Source organism: Aulostomus chinensis, chromosome 5 (assembly GCF_037954235.1).
Source record: "Aulostomus chinensis isolate RoL2024-O1b breed Wild chromosome 5, RoL_Achi_v1.0, whole genome shotgun sequence".
In the NCBI taxonomy this organism is placed as follows: Eukaryota; Metazoa; Chordata; class Actinopteri; order Syngnathiformes; family Aulostomidae; genus Aulostomus; species Aulostomus chinensis.
This window is the reverse complement of record NC_141324.1, coordinates 17,424,498-17,444,154: the sequence shown is the minus strand read 5'-3', so window position 1 is coordinate 17,444,154 and position 19,657 is coordinate 17,424,498. Positions and strand designations below refer to the sequence as shown.

The window sequence follows — 19,657 nt, the reverse complement described above, 5'->3', positions numbered from 1 at the left end:
TCTTTGGGGGAAGAAATGTTTTAATACGGTATGGTAACTGAGCGTTTTGGGATTCTCTTACGCTCCCTCAAAGGTGTGTCAGGACCGATGGCAACGGCAGCATCTGTCTTTTGTTGGTCTTCGTTCTGGCTCAGCACTGGGATGGTGCTACACAGTTAGGAGCTTTACATTAATCTGAATGTAGGTTGTGATGTTGGTCGACCAAAACTCAACCTCAAATCAAGGTCTAACTTAATTTGGACATAGAGTACAAGCTACAGAGCAATTTATGTAGGCTTATATGAGGATGCTCTTATCAGGAGTAGTTACCTTCCAAACAGCGTTGTGTTTTTTTTCTATGCAATGACAAATTTTAATTTTCGACAATTGCTTCTTTTCTTTTCAGCTTTTCTTCTTGCTGTCTATTTATGGCGCCTTCGTTTGGATGTATTCTTATTACCTTCACCACAGAGAAGTTTCCAATGCTTCTTAGCAGGATTATTCAAAAACTATGAGGTTGAATTCAGGTGTTGAAAGAGATGAATGGAGAACTTTGTGAGTGGCTGATTGGTGGTGTCATATACCACTTCTCTCCTTTTCAGGGATGGCCTTGACACTGATGAACTCTCACTCCTCTTTCAATCTGCCTGCCGTCTCTATAGGTTGCTGTCGTCAAAAGATTGGGGTTCAGATAGAGACTGGTTGAACTGTCTCTTCATTCGTGCCACATGAGAAATCAGAGAGGCTCTTGCTCGCAAAGGGATAGAGGCTAACAATGTGGCATATGTCTGCTAAAGGTCACATGGGTTTGGGCCATAGAAGAGTGCTTCATCTTTGATAATGACATATACAAATGGTACAAATAATTTTACTGACTTCAGTGCATTTGAAACAGGGCGAGCTGGCAGCCACGCTCCAAAGACATATTGGCTATTGCGTAAAGATCCTGTTTTACAGGAAATAAAGATTGATCCAGCATATCAACAGTGACATTATTCAGCCACTTGGCAGGAGAAAGACAGCAACAGTTGGATCAACTGTACTTCTGTTGTAACTGAGGCTTGTTCACAAATCTTGAACTCATGGCAGAACCAAGCACACACTGCAAAAGGAGTGAAAATCTAATCACATTATCATTCAGCTACTTATTGTCTGTGAGCATGCATACACGCAAGTCGAAAACCTTTACATCTTACATGTTCATGTGCCTGCCTGGATGAGAGTTTTTTTTTTTGTTTTTTTTTTTAAGTGTCAAAGGTCATCTCTCATAATGAAGCATTGTCATGAGGCAGATCAAGTGACCTTGTCAAACCCAGGCCCTCAAGCTGCTTTACAATCCCCCCTGCATCCGTCTTCCATCAACTGCTTAGCAGGAAGAATAACCTCAAGGTCAAGTCATGGGTGTGAGACAGAGCAAAGTTACAGTCCTACTCTACCAGTCTCCCACCACAATGTGCCATAAATCAAACCTTCTCACTGCCTTTATGATTTCACTCTGCAGACAGAGGAAGGAAAATTGCCACAGGTGCAATAAAATCCACAACTTCTCTGAACACATGTAACTGGAACATTGTTAGGGATCGTAAGGGAAGCTATGACACACAATTCTAAGCAAAGCTGTTAAAGATAAAATATTGGATTGAGTGGAACACATGTCTGTAACTTTATAAGTGCTCAGTCTGGACAGCAGAACTTATGGTGTGACAGTTCTCTAAGCCCCAGTGTACAGTAGCACAATTCCTCACTAGGTTGCTAATGTTCAGCCAAGAGTCCAAAGCAGATTCGCACAATCCACCTTCTCAGTGACGCATGACACATATTGGCCGGTGTTTCTTGGGTTGATTCATTGAATTTGTCCCTTAATAAACTCCTCACCCTGTTGCCTCAGAATCATTTGAATGTCTGTGTGGGTATTCTTGTCTACAGTTTGCTGAACCTTATAAGGGAAAGACAGTAGAATTGTTTGAAAACAGTTTGCTTCGTTCCTCTCCATATGTTTGAGGGTTTAATCTGTGTGGCAGCAGTGGCTATTGGCAAAAGACATAGAGGAAATGAGAGAGAAAGTGAAGGGGTGTAGCAGTAGAAAATGGCATGATTGCTCAAAGAACCATCATGCAATTTTCTGTCGTCCCTCAGAGTTTTTCCAAAGAAATGATGGCCAAGGCGTTTGTTATTCCTCCCATTCACCTTCCAACCCTTTCCCTCCCTTCCTCCCTCCATCCCCTCCCAACCCATGCTTCCTCTTGGCTACAGCCTGGGGTCCACCTCTTCTTCAATGCTGTGGCCAGGCTTGTTCGAAGCAGCTGTTGTTGCTCTTTGGCCAGTGGGAAATAAAGGCTCTTCCAAACATACAGTCTGCCCATCTGGAGAGGCTTTAGTGGCAAAGCACACTATGAACAATTTCTCACACACATAGCCAACACAGAGGTCAACATCATGGCAGAAGCTACCCCAAAGCTAACGGTTTGTGTTGATCTCACTTAAGCGTCGTCAAAGACGTACCACAGTCACTAGATGCCTTGCCAGTGAAGTAATTTGAGGTTTAATTTTGGGTGGAAACTAGTTCACTCTGCAGCTGGGTATATTGCCATGGCAACCCATTTGCTATTCCTGGAAGATCAGGTGGACTTCATGCTGCCCCTTTTTTATGTGAGTGTGCCATAATTAGCTTTAATATCATTTTATTCACTGGACTACTTGATTAATGGTAAATGGCACCTCAAAAAAAGCTTACGGCCAATAAACAGCCAGCCACAAGTACGAATATGGCCACTGTTCCGGTGGAAGGTGGTTGCCAGGACCGGGAGTTAAACCACCGACCAGGAGGAGAGCTTAACGTCCCCGCTGCGGTCACCACTGCCAGCAGGATTCGTCTGCTGCTCACCACCTGCTTCCTGGAGCTCAGCACAACACTACACTGCTGGAGGTTCAAGTTGAACTGCTGCTGAAGCAGAAAATTATAAAAAGAAAATTAAAAAACGATTGCGGTTGTTCAGTCTCGTCAAGCAGGCTGACTTAAAGATGGATTTATTGACCTTGCTTCGATGTCTGACTGAGAGCCTCCCGATCACAGGCTACTATCTACATTCACAGTACTCTTTTCCGACTTGAGGTTCAGATCTTCACTCCTGTTTGTCTCAAGTTTTGTTTTTACTGCTGAAGTAAATATGTCATTGACTGGTGTACAGCAAGAAGCGTGTCTATGTGTCATCGCATTCCCTTGAAGTCGCCCAAGATGATTGATTCCTTCTGCCTCGACAGGAGTGATGATGGATAATCATCCCCTTTCTGGAAAGCAAAACTTACTGCTTTTCTCCTAAAACCTCTACATCATCGGCAGCTCCCTCCCACACTTTCTTCTTTTCCCTCCCCATATTTATGGGATTTACACACAAGCCAACTTATGAAGCAAGGCTTATCTGCTAACATTGTCTCATTATGACAACACATTCACATTCCATTATCCTTCTGCTCTCCTGGTTTTTCATTTCTTTGTGCTTCAAGTTGTTGCCTGCTTGTAGGTATTAAATCTCAACAATACGCCTCTTGTTCTAAGCTGATGCTGGCGGTCCCGTAACTTACAGGTATTGTAAGTGATATATCTCTCGCATATTTTTTGGTAAATATGCCAAAATAAAATTTGAGAAATGCTATCATTGTTTAAAAGTACGCTCTCCAAGATAAACATGACTTCAAGTTTTAGTACATTCCCTCATAAAAAAATATTGACTGCAGCTGTCAAAGGCGGTGCTGTGTTTTGGTGAACTTTGCTTTCTTTGGCTTTTTTCACAACAGAAGTTGATCTGTTTTCTTGACTCAAAGTCACCGACAATTTTATCAGTGTCATCTTTACATATATTGCTTTACCCCCCCCCCTCCCCCCCAAAAGAAAAGTTTCAGACAGATCCCTTGACTGAAGCTGAGACAAAAAAGCTTGCTATCTGGAATGGACAATCTTTGAGTCATTGTGGTTTACACACATGGCTATGGGATGTCACACAAGATCAGTCGGTCTGGGTGGTGCGGAGGAAGGCGGAGCAGCAGTGTGCAGAACAGCAGGTGAATGGATTTATTATCATTAAAAACGAACAAAAGAAGGGAGGCAAAAAAAAAACAACCAACAACAAGAGGTGAACTACAAACTCAACGAATGACAAAAGGTGGGAGAACCGGAGGGCAGGGGAGGAGCTGATTGGATGAGAAACACTGGGCGCAGGGCTGTGACTGACGGGGATTAACAAACTGACAAGAAACAGGTGACTCACAAAAAAAAAAACAGGCCAGGAAACAGACAGAGACAGGAAGTGTAAAGTAAACAAAAACACAAGAGGGAAGTGAGTACAAAATAAAACAGGAACTGAAATACAAACCACAAACTAGGTAAAGTTGATAAAACTAAAGAGTCTAGATGTGTGTGTCCACAACTCAACTGTGACAAGACTATTATCCAGGACATGTTTTGTTAGGGGAAAAAAAAAAGTCAGGAAGTAGCGAGTTGAAAACCAGTTCAGATGTTCCAGTCATAACAATGCCAACTCCACAACCACAGATTCTGGAACATTCCCCGGTTGACATGTCAAATCTAGGTATACGAGCATCAGTGTAATTATACATTTTAAATACTTTGTGACTTTTTTCCACCTCCCAAGTGCTAAGACTCTCTAGCTAAAATGGAGCCCTTCATTTTGTGCTTGTCATCCATGTAACATCTTGTCCATCCATCCATCCATTTTCTTCCGTTTATCCTGTATAGGGTCATGGGGGGAGGCTGGAGCCTATTCCAGCAGCTTTCAGGGTTCACCCTGGACAGGTCACCAGTCCATCACAGGACCAACACATAGAGACAGACAACCATTCACACTCACAGTCACACCTACAGTCAATTTAGAGTATCAATCAGCCTCGTCCCCTCTTGATGTCTTTGGACTGTGGGAGGAAGCTGGAGTACCAGAGAGAACCCACACAGGAACAGGGAGAACATGGAGACTCACACAGAAAGATCCAGGACTCGAACACGGAACCTTCTTGCTGTGAGGCGACAGTGCTGACCACTGCGCCTCCGTGTCACCCTAACATCTTGTCATTGGATCCAATTAGTTTCGATGCAGACGACGCAAACCGTTGCACAACTTAGTGCCCACCTCACATCAAAAACACACTCAATGTAATTGGCAGAACAGGACTCGAATTGCTTGTTCTGGCGAGGACAATCCCCCTTAATCAGCCACTTGGTTAACATGCACTGGAGTAGTATTTATGTGTTGGTCCATTCCAATGCTGGTTTCTTTTTTTCTGACTGCTCCCTGATGATATGCAGCACATTTCCACTGAAACAATAACAACAATCCCAATTTGATTTGGGCTGAATGATGTCTTTGTCTATTGTCAAGTAGAACAAAAAACAAAAAAGAAACATTGGCACTGGAAACGTTCGTCCTGCTCTAGAGTGCTGCCGAGCCCTCCACACATACACACACACACACACACACACACACACACACACACACACACACACACAACCCAAGTGCACAGTAGGGATGGGCTGATAATGTATTCTACAAAAAAAATGCGTTGTTACATTTATAAACATGACCATTAGAAAAGGAAAGAAGACATTTTATTGGATGACAGCTTTGAAAACACTCAAAAATATGACTAAAAACAAAGCATTGGCTTGCAGTTATTGTTATAAAATCAGACAACACACCGTCTTTCAAGGTGTTTGACAAGTTTCTCTCATATAAGTGTACGTAGGCCAGCACAGGGGTTAGCACTGTTGCCTCACAGCAAGAAGCACCAACATCAGAACTTTATCAAGTCTTGAAGTCAGTATACACATTTAGATTTCAGAAAGCGCTGTCAAAATAAAACAGGAACTGACAGGATCACAAGAGGAACTACAAGCAAAACAATGCAAAACCACAACACAAAAGCACAACTGAATGTCTGATCATCCGGGGTTGACTGATCACCAGCCAGCAGGTTGGGAAACGATGGCGTCTGATCAGGTGGAAGCCTCAAGTTTGTAGGATCTCAACTTCCTTTTAAGAAAGATAGGTTTTATTTGCCATCTTATAGAGAAATATTACACTACCCATAATCCTTCAGTGGATAATGTATGTCGTTGACGGTGGAGTTGACTGTTGCCATGGAGATGCATACTGAAGCTGTCACTCAAGTTTCATAAATTCCCACCATGATTCCCCTTTCTGATGAGAATATTTGTATCGTGTTTTTGCTGATGGCGGCACGGTGGTGCAGTGGTCAGCACTGTCGCCTCACAGCAAGAAGGTTCCAGGTTCAAGTCCCGGCTCCATCACAGGATCTTTCTGTGTGAGTCTGCATGTTCTCCCTGTTCCTGTGTGGGTTCTCTCTGGTACTCCAGCTTCCTCCCACAGTCCAAAGACATCAAGAGGGGACGAGGCTGATTGATACTCTAAATTTACTGTAGGTGTGACTGTCAGTGTGAATGGTTGTCTGTCTCTATGAGTTGGCGGAGGGTGACCCCCGCCTCTCGACCGAAGGCTGCTACGATAGGCTCCGCCCCCCCCGTGACCCTAAACAGGATAAGCGGTAGAAAATAGATGGATGGATGGATGGATGGATGGCTAGTCTGTACATACCCCGTGAGTAGGATCATTTGATACCAGAAACAAAGTTTGGAGAACCCCCAGGCTAGGAGTCATTCTGTCCCTCTCTTCTGCAGCCAGAGGTATCCCCTGCTCTACTTAGGCTGATGACGTGTAAAGAATTCCTTAATTCATGTGAGATCCATGAGGGACAAAGACTAGAGAAAATCATTTCAGGAGCAGGGTGAAGATTTATGAGTCTGCAGAATATCAGGGGTTACAAACACATCCTCTTTTAAGGTTTCATAGCTGGAGAGTTGTGTGTGAGGACAGCGGTTAACGTCAGCCGCTACTAACCGCCAGCTGATTTAACTCTGATTGGCTGTAATCACACCGTGGGGACTGACCATCATGTGAATCCCAGATTAATCCTCCATCAGGGTGTGTGTGTGTGTCGCTGTGTGTGTGTGCACTCAATTAATTTCGCTGTATCATTGTGAGACAGGAAAAAAAACACAAAATACACAAGTTTGTGTGTTGCTGTGTGACAAAGGGGGCCTGGAGTGAGATGGAAGCTGATGAGTAATACACTGTCACCATAAACACATTTTATCTTCCTACTGAGAAGCATCTTTCTCTTTTTTGTCTGTCAATTTTCTTCCAAACAAATTATGCTTACTTTCAAGTGAAACCACCACAGCTGTGCTTCTTTCATTTTAACTAACAGTCATAATCATACATCATTTCTCTATCTGATTGTTTCTGAGAACCTTGGAATAGATAATGATGAGTCCCCATTATAATATCTGATGAGTTAAAACATTAATCTGATAATGTGTGTGTGTGTGTGTGTTTGTGTCTCTCTCTCTCTCTCTCTCTCTCTCTCTCTCTTTCTGGGTCTCACAGCACATACGAAAGTCTTCACTGAAGGGAAGCCCATTGAGAGACAGCCTGAAGGTGGCAGCCCAGTGGGTAACCCTGCCAAGCCCCCCTCAGTCAGGGTGATCGGGGGATCGTCATCTGCCAGCTGGCCAAAACCGTGGAGCCTTGTACTGTTCCTTGCTGCACTTTGCTTGCAGTGGACCCTGTTCTGATGCCAGCAGCCCCTCACCCAGTACCCGTCTAGGAACCGCATTCATGCACTCTGACACTCATACTATCTACATATCACACAGTACCCTTACTCTCATCGGTGTAGAAGAGAAGAGGACATTGAAGGAGACTTGTGGGAACTTTGTTTTTTTGGGGGGTTCTGTAGCATCTCCAAGCGTGTGCATTTGCCAATGCTGATCCCATGCACACTCATCTACAAAGAAAAGCCCTGCTGCTTCTTCTAGGCTGTTCTGTTTATGAAAAAAAAGGGCTTGACGTTCGTGCGCACACACACACGCACACACACACACACACACACACACACTCCAGCAGAGCCCTAAAGCTCCATGCTTTACTCACAGACACACCCTTCATGATTTAGAACGGGACTGCATCACAGTGATTTTATTACAAAGGCTCATGCATATACAAATTCACATACTGTGCACGTTTCACATACTTTTTTTTTTTTAAATTTTTTTTACTTATTTTTCAGGCTCAAGCGTCATCACAACCACTGCACCATATCCCATCCCGACAGAGTACGTCAGCTCATTCAAACTTTTTTTTTTTTTCCTTCAGGATTACGGAACGCACGACAGATTGATAAATCAATCCCAGGTGCCTGGCCCAGAGCAGCAGATTTGATCGAATGACTGTTTATCTTGGCACGAATTAGAATGTAATGAGTTCACAGCTAAAGCACTGGCACCCTTGATAAACACAGACAAAACTAGGTGTGTATAGTATGTAAACTGTATATAGGTGGAAAGATTTGATGGAGTGTATGATGTTTGATTCAACGAAAACGCTCTTGTTGACTGAGCTGAGCTGAATGGATTGTGCTTGTCTGCTCCAATGCAAAAAAAAGAAGAAGAAGACGAAGAAGAAGAAGAAGAAGAAAGACATTGAGGGATTTTATTTCAGTACAAAAGAAACCAGGAATGCTCATTATTTTCCAAACCTAAACCTGTGACGAACAACATTTGGACGTTCAACAAAGTTTGACTTAAAGCTTATTGTGCATCCAGTTTTGTGTGTTTGCTTGTTGAATTGCAAATTATTGCATGTTGTCAAAACAAAAAAAGTTAATATAAACTGGATCAGGCCTTTGTTGCTTACTGAAACTTTTTTTTTTTTAATAAGGTTTTGATTAATTTACCATTTTTGCTAAATGTCAGCAAGTTTCATCTTCTTGGAATTATTGGAAAAATTCCAATTCAGATAACACACAAATAAACAATGTTGGATGCATCTTTTCTTTGATTCAGGGCCATCCAGCCCTTCTTAATGGTTATATCATGTTTTATTTTGTTTTTTTTCCTGTATGACACATGTTTTTCTTTGAAACAGTATTCATGAAAACCAAATAAGCTCTAACATCCCACTCTTATGCAGACCATTCCTTGGAAATCCAGGAGATAATGAGAAACTCTGTATTTGTTTTTAAATGCTCCCTGATGTGGATGAAGCAGAAGTGAGACCGTAGCTGTTTCGCTTCTCCAATGACTCCCTTCTGTACGCCTGCTTCCTTGTGTTGATGGAGATGTTAAAGGTGGTAAAGCAGATCCCACAGCACCTGTGTGATGATCATGAATGTATGTTCAGTGCTATGCAAATACAGTATTAAAGCTGATAATGGCCTAACAGCTATAGTATCTCAGCCAAAACACACTCACGAGGTGATAATAGGTGTAGAAAACGATGATATACCTCCTCAAATAACAAACCTTTAACATTATTTCTTACTGACAAGCAATTAGCTCCCCACAACACTGGAAGAATGATGACCTGTTTAGTTAAACTATATATGCAAATACATGCAGGTTTCACAATAAAACCCTGCGGGGAGAGCACTCCAGCCATATAATATTTCGGCAGATTGAATGTGTCCCATTCTGTCCTGCTATATTTGTTTTAGGAGTGGGTGATAAAACAATGGCGGTATATATATAGTATATATAGACATACACACACACACACACTCACATACAGAGGTAATTCTTCAAAAGCTATACTGACATGAAAAATGATCGTCAATGCAAGAGAAGCCCACTACAAGTGTTTGGCTGAAGGAACGCTTTTGCGCTCCATCCTGTAACATGCTATGGTAAGAACACGCTATACTGACGCGCTAACAGCCAGGTATGTTGAGTTTACACCAGTTTCAAAACAGCAGAAACACCATGGAGTGAGAAAATGGGTAGAAAGCAATAGTCTTTTTTCTCTTTTTTTGGTTTAATCTAGCTGATACAGTGGATTCATTTTTTTTTCCCCTCCAGATTTGTGTGATAAAGGTCATAAAAATTGTCACTGTTAATATCGGCTGTTATCAGGGTGAATTTTTCAACTATATCACCCCAGGCCCAATCATTTCATTTTCTCTGTGTATAGTTTTGGCGCCCACAGATCCCTTACGGGCCTATATACCCTTGCATGTGTATAAATGTACATATTTCAAATAACTTGTTTTGGGTCTCATTTCCACTCTTGTATAACACCAGCGGAGCTCAACTAAACATGCTTTTGTGCTCGACCTCCACCAGAACTTCAGTGTGAGCAGAGAAGGCCAGAACACACCATGAAAGACAAGTATTACTGCTTTTTTTTAAACTTTAAAGGACACAGTGTTGCAGTTTCGGAAATAAAAACATTTTCTGTATGATAACAACTTATTTTTCAGAGGACATAAAGTTTGTTTCCCCCCTGTAGGACTTCTTGACTAAACCAGAATCCAGAAAACACGAGCCACATAAGCTAATAGAAACAGAAGGATAACAATAGCGAGAACTCTCAAATACGTCCTCCATTACTATCCAATATGTGCGCCCTGCACAACCAAGTGTAACCATCTTTTGTACTCCAGTCCAAATCCAACTTCCCAACATGCATTAGCCAGGACTCCTACCTGGAAGTATGAGCTCCACACTATGCAACCACCCGGCAGCGGAGCCAATAGAGCTCAACAGTGACAACCCATCTGAAGTAAATTTCCCGTTCAATTCATCCGTTGTCGTCTCAGCAAATTCTTTATATAATGAGTTTTACACACAGAACAAAGATGACCAGCGAGCAGATGTATCGTGACCACAGAATATTTGATCTTGCCAAAAAAAGAAAACAGGAAAATGGAGAAAAAGGCAAAGGTACAAGACTGCGTGCAAAAATATTGAGAGTTTAAGAACTACTCACCTCAAGAGGCATTGCAAATGATATTTGTGACCCAGTGTTGTGACCAGCTGACCATTTTGTTGTTGCTAGCTAACTGATGTCAGTAAACATATGATATCTACTGTAAATATTCTCATCAGAAAGGGGTTGGGGTTTGGAATCGTGTTTCTCCAGCTGGGTTCATCTCAAAGAGGGTGGGAGCTTATGAAACTTGAGTGACAGGTTCAGTATGCATCTCCACGGCAACAGTCAAGTCCACCATCAAAGATGTCCGTTATCCACTGAAGGATTATGGGTAGTGTAATATTTCTCTATAAGATGGCAAATAAAACCTATCTTTCTTAAAAGGAAGTTGAGATCCTACAAACTTGAGGCTTCCACCTGATCAGACGCCATCGTTTCCCAACCTGCTGGCTGGTGATCAGTCAACCCCGGATGATCAGACATTCAGTTGTGCTTTTGTGTTGTGGTTTTGCATTGTTTTGCTTGTAGTTCCTCTTGTGATCCTGTCAGTTCCTGTTTTATTTTGACAGCGCTTTCTGAAATCTAAATGTGTATACTGACTTGATAAAGTTTTGGTGTTTTTTAAGTCTTTTGTCAGGATTTGCCAAGAAATCACGCAGGAGCACTAATGATGAGTGACACTTTCATGGGCAAAACATCCCCTTTAATCAGCGAGCATTAGAGGTTCTAGTAGGCGTATTATGAGCTATGATGCCTGTCAGTCTAAATGTTTCTCTCTTTCCAGTCTTTATGCCAAACTGAGCTACGCTAATTAGCTGCTGCTGCAAACATAAGAATGGTATCCGTCGATCTTCTCATCTAACTTCACACTGTCAAGTCCTTCACACTTGTATGTCACATACTTGCTCCTGGTGGAGGAGGAGGAGGAGGCGGAGGGGGAGGTCTGTCGGTGCATCCAGGGCATGCCGTCACAGTCTGACCTTCTCTATTTGCGTCCAAGAGGCTTTCTGCTAAACATATCAGTCTGTGTGTTTGCACCAGAAATAGAGTGTGAGAGTGGCGACGGTATAAATAGGTTTCGGTGCTGAAAAGGATCGTGGCAGACTCGTCAGTCGTAATGACAGTCGGCGTCGATTGTGACAGTTTGCGCACTCAGCTAATGTGTGGCTGCTCCTGTATGGGAAACTTAGTCTAATTATGGGCTAAAGGGGTGCCCTGAATTAGTCTGTGCTGTCAGCTGTAATATTAGCATCACAGTTAGCCTAGCTTGACATTCCAAGAGCAAACACACGATGGTTCTGGAGGGGCGACACGATTCTAACTGCGACGTTATCTAGCTGCAGGTTGAGTAAGTTGCAAAGTCATTCCACTGGACTGGAGCTACGTATTAAGGAGAAATGTTAATAAGCGCTCTTTAAGGTAAAACTGGACTTTTTTCCCCTCCACAATTCTAGAAAAGTATTTGATGGCAACGTATCAGGCGACAGTGGCCCTCCAAGTCTCACCACACCCCACACTGGTTTTGCCATCGGCCTGGGAGCACATAACTAATGGCTCTTTCCTGGCTAAGCACAGAATGTCCACATGCTCTTTCTCACTTCTTTGTCTCATGCACACATTTTTCCAGCATCATCACTGACACACACACACACACACACACACACATGCGCGCGCGCACGCACACACCAATGAGCTCATTTACAAAACCTGTCCCACAGTTGTGGACTTCCAATTGCATGCAGACTGTATTTGATCCTTGGAGTCTATTTCATGCTCGTTGCTGTGAAACTGAGCGTCTGGCTGACTGTACAGAGGATTGCAAAGAGTGCCCAGTCCAGGGATATCATGCCTCCTTTTTCCCTGAGCTGTAATTGGACTGCATTGTCTTTGACTGACGAGACTAAAGTCGTTTGCCGTTCTCTTTTTCTTCACTATAACGGGCAAAAAAAGAAAAAAAAAGTCATAAATGGCTTTAAATTATGGACAATAATGAGAGCAAACTGAAACACAGAAAGAGAATTAGTTGGGAAATGACTTCCACCTGAGGTCTCCTATTAGGTGAGTTGCACAAAGGCAGTTTAATGTTTTCAAAATGGGAAAGTGTGATTCATTGTATTCTTCTGTGGGTGCAGACACACACATTCCAAGAAGAAATATTGTCAGTGAGTGAAACAGAGTTTGGGGGACCTGAGGTCACAGCTGCTCAGCTGTCTGTCTGGGCTATTTTAAACGGTAGCACACATCAGCATTTCTGTCCCACTGGCTTGGCCAAGTCTACACCTCATCTTCCTCACACACACGCACACACACACACACACACACGCGCATACACACACACGCGTGTGCGCGCGCACACACACACACACACACACACAGAAAGGCACACTGAAGCCCACCTTGTCTTTATAAAGAGTAATTCACACATTCTAAGAAAAACCACAATGGCCACACATACAGTAAACATTGTGGAACAGATGTTCCTGAAGCTAACCCTGGGAAATATGAGGATGACAGCAGTGGTGCATCTTACCCTCTCGCTGGACACAGACTCACTGGAAATAACTTTTCTGAGGCAGACAATTGGGTGAGGTGGAGGAGAGACGAAGGAGGACCTGGGACTCCTATTAACCAAAGCTCTCCTTCTTAAGTTTCTACTGTCAACTGTATTCATTCCCCTCTGCTTGGAGCTCCCTCTGCCCTCGCAACAGGCTAACACAAGCTGTCACTGCCAATTTTCCTAGTCACGCTGCTACTCTGGTCAGTTAGCATTACACTCAGCGGGCTCTTACGCTGGCTAATTGAGTCCAATTAAAGATATTTTAAACATGAGGGAGCATCAAGAGGAGGCTCAGTAACACTGATTTTCAGATCTGAAACAGGGCACCCCCCCCCCCACCCCGCCCTATCCCACCCCAAAAAAGAGCCTCATTCCTTCTATTTACTGTTAAGCCCTACTTGTCAGTTCTGTTTCCCATAATGCACTGCAGAACTGGCAGAGGACAGGTAAACAGTGTTAGGAGGAGTTATCCTCCTGGCAGCTGGAGTGCGGCTGTTGTCTTTTTCTATCTGACTGTGGAGGAATTGTTACATTACATGGCTGGCTGTTAATTCCTCAGGCTATTTGTCACGGACCAACATGCGGCTACGACACATGCTAGCAATTGGAAATGATTGCTAAAGGCATCTTGCAGGCAGCTCTCGTTTGCAAGTCATAGTGGATGTGGATGTACACAGCATCAAATATGAGTGCAGAACAGTTCTGTGATACTGGTAGATCCCACATGGACGGTAAATTATTCTGCTGCTTATGACAGCAACCACACCACAAGCTGGCTGTCGCAGTCGGTTCTTTTGGACTTTGCTACCTTTTTTACCATTCAAAACCACAAAAATGAAAATAAAAAAATAGCGAAAGATGGGAAAATGAGAAGGGTTCTGCTCCCTAATGTCCCTGGCCACGTCTCGAGATGATGAGAGACGAGAGATGTACAAAGACAATCACAAGGGTTTTAATTTACCTTAGTAGCTGTAACACATGGAATTAGTAAATTGACGTCAGTGGTGGAGGGAAATTGAGCTCACTTTAGTCAAGATGGTGTTATTTGTAGTTTTACAGTATTCTCTTTACTCTTTCTGTTTGCTTTTTTCCCTTCTCTCCTCAGTCTGCCTGGAGGCGGCTCTGACTATTGAACAGGCTCTGGCCAGTCGGAGTTGATTCCTTTCACAATCTGCCCCCAGACCATCTGGAGGGAGGCTGTTTTCTAAGGTCAGGTAAGAATATTTCTGTGAAGGTATGCCGTCTGGTTCAAGATGGTGTACCTCCTCCACTGCTCAGAGCTGTGTAGGCACTCTGCTGACCGCTGTTACCCCGGCTGTGGTCTATAAGATGTATTGTTTGGTGGAGTTTGCTGGGTTTGAACAGAGGTCTGCTGACTGTCAAGGACAAAGTTCAGTTCTTCCTCATCCTCCCTTCGGCAACCGTCTGGTCTCGTGGTCGGATGAGGGACAAAGCTGCTATGCTGGCTAACAACACTGGCAGCCAATGCACTGAACCCCACCTGTCCCGGTGTTCACCCGAGCACCTTTCCTTGCACCCACATTAGCATCTGGCAGGCCTACAGCTCAAGCTTTAGGACTAGCAGCAGTCATTAGCATCACAAGTGGCTAAGACACTAGGAAGCGGGTCTAACAGCTGTGTGTCGGCAGTTCCAGTGATGAATGTTGCTACTTGGTGTCCTCATAAGCACATGTCCTTCCATCTATGTTAGCATGTAGCATGCTAAGGGAAATAAGTTTGCTATGTCTGCCCTGCTCTGCTCTACTGCATTTTTTGTGATGTGAGCTAATTACTTCTGTTGGGAAAACTACATAACCGGTTCCATTTCTTTAGTATTACATACTTTCCAAGGACACGAAGAACATTGCACATACCTGTATAAAGGATTAGCTACTGGCCGTGGTGGTGCTCTTTGCCCGACGAGAGTGTTTAGGTTATTAGCACATTTTGAACTGTTAAAAATAAAAACACCTAGCATTGAGATTAGAGGTTGTCAATATCCTCCAGTTGAAGCATGACAATATGTGTGTGCATGCATGTCAGCCATGTTCAAGGCTAGTCATGCAGCATGTCATGTTCACCTTTCTGTCAGACTCGCTCTGTTTGGCATGCTAAAGGCAGCTTCCCTCCTCATGTCCCAGAGATGGATGAGCACTGGTGTGAATGTTCCATGGCTCCCTTGGGTGTAATTCTATGTTTCCAACCCACTCTCTTTCTCCCTCTCTCTCTCTCTCTCTCTCTCTTTCTATCATCATCAGCTTGGAACTGAATTCACACTCTTGCTTACGTTCTCTAAGACCATTATAGTTGGTTCCTCCTGTTTCTAATCTGAATATCTTGGGAAATGCATATTTGCTGAATTTATTGGCATGCCGTGTGTGTGTGTGTGTGTGTGTGTGTGTGTGTGTGTGTGTGTGTGTGTGTGTGTGTGTGATCATGTAGGCCTGATGTGTGTGTATATATGTGACCCAGTATGAATGAAGGTGCTGGTAGACAGGAATTTCATTGATTGGATCAGATTATAGATTCAGAGATGGCGGCTGCTGTCCGATCCTGCTGGACCTGAGAGAGGGGAAATCAATTTCGCAGGGGCCACAAGGCCTTCACCCTCATAAACCCTCATAGTTGTAACATGTGCATTCCCCTCCTCATACCAGACAGGATTTGGATTACATTAATGACACGGAACACATGGCTGGGTACTTGAACAACAAAATTCTACTTTTTGTTGTGAGCTTGTTAAGTGCCTTTTCTTGCTTGTATCTTTTTGTTTGTAAGACTGCTTATATTCACAGCAAGGGACATAGTCTACATAACCACTGATGCAACATCCTCGACACCTCCACATTATATAGTTGGCAAATGCAGAAACAGAAAACAAGACAGTATGTTTTCAGAAAAAAATCAGAGGATAATTATATTGACAATCCACAGCTAACCTGATGGTAGCCGTGCGCGCGGCACAGCAGTCCCAAGAATAGCACCCACATAGAAACACAAAACAAAAAACTGTAAATAGGACAAATTTGACTTGCTGCCTCCCCCGCATTCAGTCAGATTAAGAGGACTGGACCAGTCTGTCCATGGAATGAATCCCTATGAAACAAATAAGCAGTGTTAATGTGCAAATGATGAAGGTCAGACTTAATCCTCGCCACTCGATGTGAGGATGAAAAAGTAATCACATTACTAGAACTCCTGAATACCCAAAACAAATCAGTGGCGGAAAAAGAACATATTGTGATTTTTACTTCACTTCATCATGGATCTGAAGCCATCAGTTATTAGTTACTTTATAAGAGAAAGATTTTCCATCAACCTTTATGATGATGATTTTAACATCGAAGGCTGCCAAGTTCAAAAGGTCAAAATCAGAGCAACACAACTTAAAACACACTCAGCTTTAACTTGACATTTAAGACGACATTAAGACGGCACTGATTGGAGGACCGAATGCTCCAAGGCCCTGTAATACACAAACAATGTGTACTTTTACTGAAGTGAACATAATATCAAGTAACTCTCACTTTTTAACCACATGAATGGATTTATTTACTTTTCCTAGGGTGTAACCTTGTGTTAGGAGAGCATCACCTGCTACAGGACTTGAACTCACGACCACGGGCCTGGGAGGCACTGGGAAGGAGGGAGGGTAAAACCCGCTGGCACTGTCAAGGAGTGAAGTTTACTCACTGCACAGGACTACCCTCTGGATACTGTTACTTGAGCTCCTACTGCGTATTTCTACTTTTACCAAAGTAAAGAAACTGCAAACTTCTTCCATCCCTCCAGTACAGTGAGTTGCTTCATTTTCAAGTGCATTTCAACTGTCAGTGGAACAATTTGTCTTTTGTGAGGTTCTACAAGTCCAAATGTCAAAAACTCATAACCTCTATTCAGCGAGCAGATTATGATCAATATTACAGGAACACCATATGCTTTGATGTTACCATTAACACACACACACACACACACACACACACACAAATTGACATTACTTCTTGTTTGGGCAGTACGTTTCTCCTCTAACGATGCTATCATATAGGGTTATATTTCTAAATGAATAATTAAAGTCTTCTTTTTTTCACTCCTCTGATGTTCCCCGGAATCAAACAGCCTCAGTTGTAAAACATGCATGTATGATTCACTGATCGTGACAACGTTACATGCTAAGCAAGCACGCCCTGGTACATTTACTGCAGTGAATCACTCGACTCAAAAGTTCCATCAATGATGATGAGGCACACAGTGTTTTCCACTGAGGGCAACAGAAATATACACCCAGCATTACTGCGCAGTGTGAAATCCAACCAAACACATGACTGGAGGGTTGTTTTTTTTTTCAACAATCTGGTTTACAACACGGTACGAAGGACAAGAACACTCCGTCTAAGTGGCAATTTCCCATTAGCAGTTTGAGTCAGCGCCGCTCCGTACGCAGGCCCTTTTCTACAACAAATTGGACAAATGTGAGGCGTAATGTGATAAAGTGCTTCTGTGCAGGGGAGGGCTGAGGAATGATGAAGGAATTTGTGATATTTTTAAATGGCAGTGGGAAAATAATGAGGGTTTCCTGGGGGGGGGGGGGGTGAGAACCACACACAGATATGACCTCCATCTAGATGCTAGACGTAGGTTAGAATAAAGATAAGACAGAGAAAAGTTTCAGTCCTCTGTTACATCACCAGAGATGAACTTTTGAGAAAATTTGATCCACGCCCATTTTTAAAATATGGACACAAATGTTTTTACTTACTAAATCTAATCTGGTTGAGAGATCTCCTCCCGTGAGATTATGAGTTTTCACAGTAAGAGGCAGTTGAGTTGAGAGGTTAATTCATCTGCCTAGACTTATGACAAATAGTGTGTGTGTGTGTGTGTGTGTGTGTGTGTGTGTGTGTGTGTGTGTGTGTGTGTGCGCTGGGGGTGCAAAATATTTGTATGAGAACAGCATGCAGGCGAATGAACAAAGTAATTGGATGAAGTTGGTGCGGGAATGAGGAGACGCCACAACCAGATGGGTACAGTCTGCTCTTGTCTACAAGAAAGAGAGCAACAGTAAATCCGCCAGTGTCTGATCCGGTTCTGTTATTAGATTCGTCTGGTAAAAATCACACGTGTGCTGTATTTTGTCTTTGAATTCAACTGTTTGTGAAAAGAAATTCCTACGCAACCGAGGCTTTGATAAGGATTACCTGTCGTGCACGATATAAGTGCTCACAATAAACATTAAACTCCTAGTCGCCTGGTAAACGCTCATACCCCCAGAGAGCTAGCTAGCTACAGTTAGCCCTCCGCTCCGCTCACTCCAGTGTAGATAAATAAAGTCATCCTGCAGACTTTCCTCACGCTGATGGACCAAATGGGTCGAACTCTCACAGTCAAACACCTCATTTCGTTGTGGTTGAGTTACACCCAAAACAAGGTGTCCACCTATTTGAAGCCACCACAGTAAAAGCAGAGCAGGCTACGAGATCCTGTGGTAGCTTCTGAAGCAACAGTTTTTAATTCCGAGGACGTTATCTTTTTTCTGTTGTCCGTCCATCTGTCCTGTTCTTTTTTATGGAATGTCTTGTGAAGAATTTCTTCAAATTTGTCCACTGGGACTTTAGGATGAATAAAAACGATTTGCTTGTCAAAGGTCAAGGTCACCTCGTATGTATCTATCCCATTCTCTCGATATGGTCTGAACGCCTCTAGAGAATTCCTAATATTTGGACTCAAATGTCCCCTGGGTCCAAGGACCAACTTCAAATATTATGTGGGTCAAAGGTCAAAGTCACCTCACATGTATCTGCCCATTCACTTGATAAAACACCTTTAGAGATTTCCTTATATTTTAGCTCAAATGTCCACTGGGACTCAAGGATAAACTGGAAATATTATGGAGGTCAAAGGTCAAGGTCACTTCACAAAAAATGGGATATCTTAAATACGCTTTTATTGTATTGCTTTAAATTTACCACAATTGTTCACAAGGACCAAAGGATGAACTTCAAAGATTTCTCCAGTTAAAGGTCAAAGGTCATAGCCAGCTCATCCATCCATCCATCCATTTTCTTCCGCTTATCCTGTTAAGGGTCATGGGGGGTGGAGCCTATCCCAGCAGCCTTCAGGTGAGAGGCGGGGTTCACCCTGGACAGGTCACCAGTCCATCACAGGACCAACACATAGAGACAGACAACCATTCACACTCACAGTCACACCTACGGTCAATTTAGAGTATCAATCAGCCTCGTCCCCTCTTGATGTCTTTGGACTGTGGGAGGAAGCTGGAGTACCAGAGAGAACCCACACAGGAACAGGGAGAACATGGAGACTCCAC

The 19,657-nt window shown here is 43.1% G+C and overlaps 1 protein-coding gene across 2 annotated transcripts in view; it reads left to right on the top strand.

The window, feature by feature from the left end:
- gpc5c (glypican 5c) overlaps positions 1-10,278 on the top strand; it is a 103,365-nt gene extending 93,087 nt beyond the window's left edge. For both annotated transcript variants that reach the window (XM_086203577.1, XM_086203576.1), the window contains one exon: positions 7,455-10,278. In XM_086203577.1, coding sequence (XP_086059703.1) covers positions 7,455-7,642 — 188 coding nt within the window. In that variant the 3' untranslated portion in view covers positions 7,643-10,278. The remainder of the gene's footprint in view (positions 1-7,454) is intronic.
- The last annotated feature ends 9,379 nt before the right edge of the window (positions 10,279-19,657 follow it).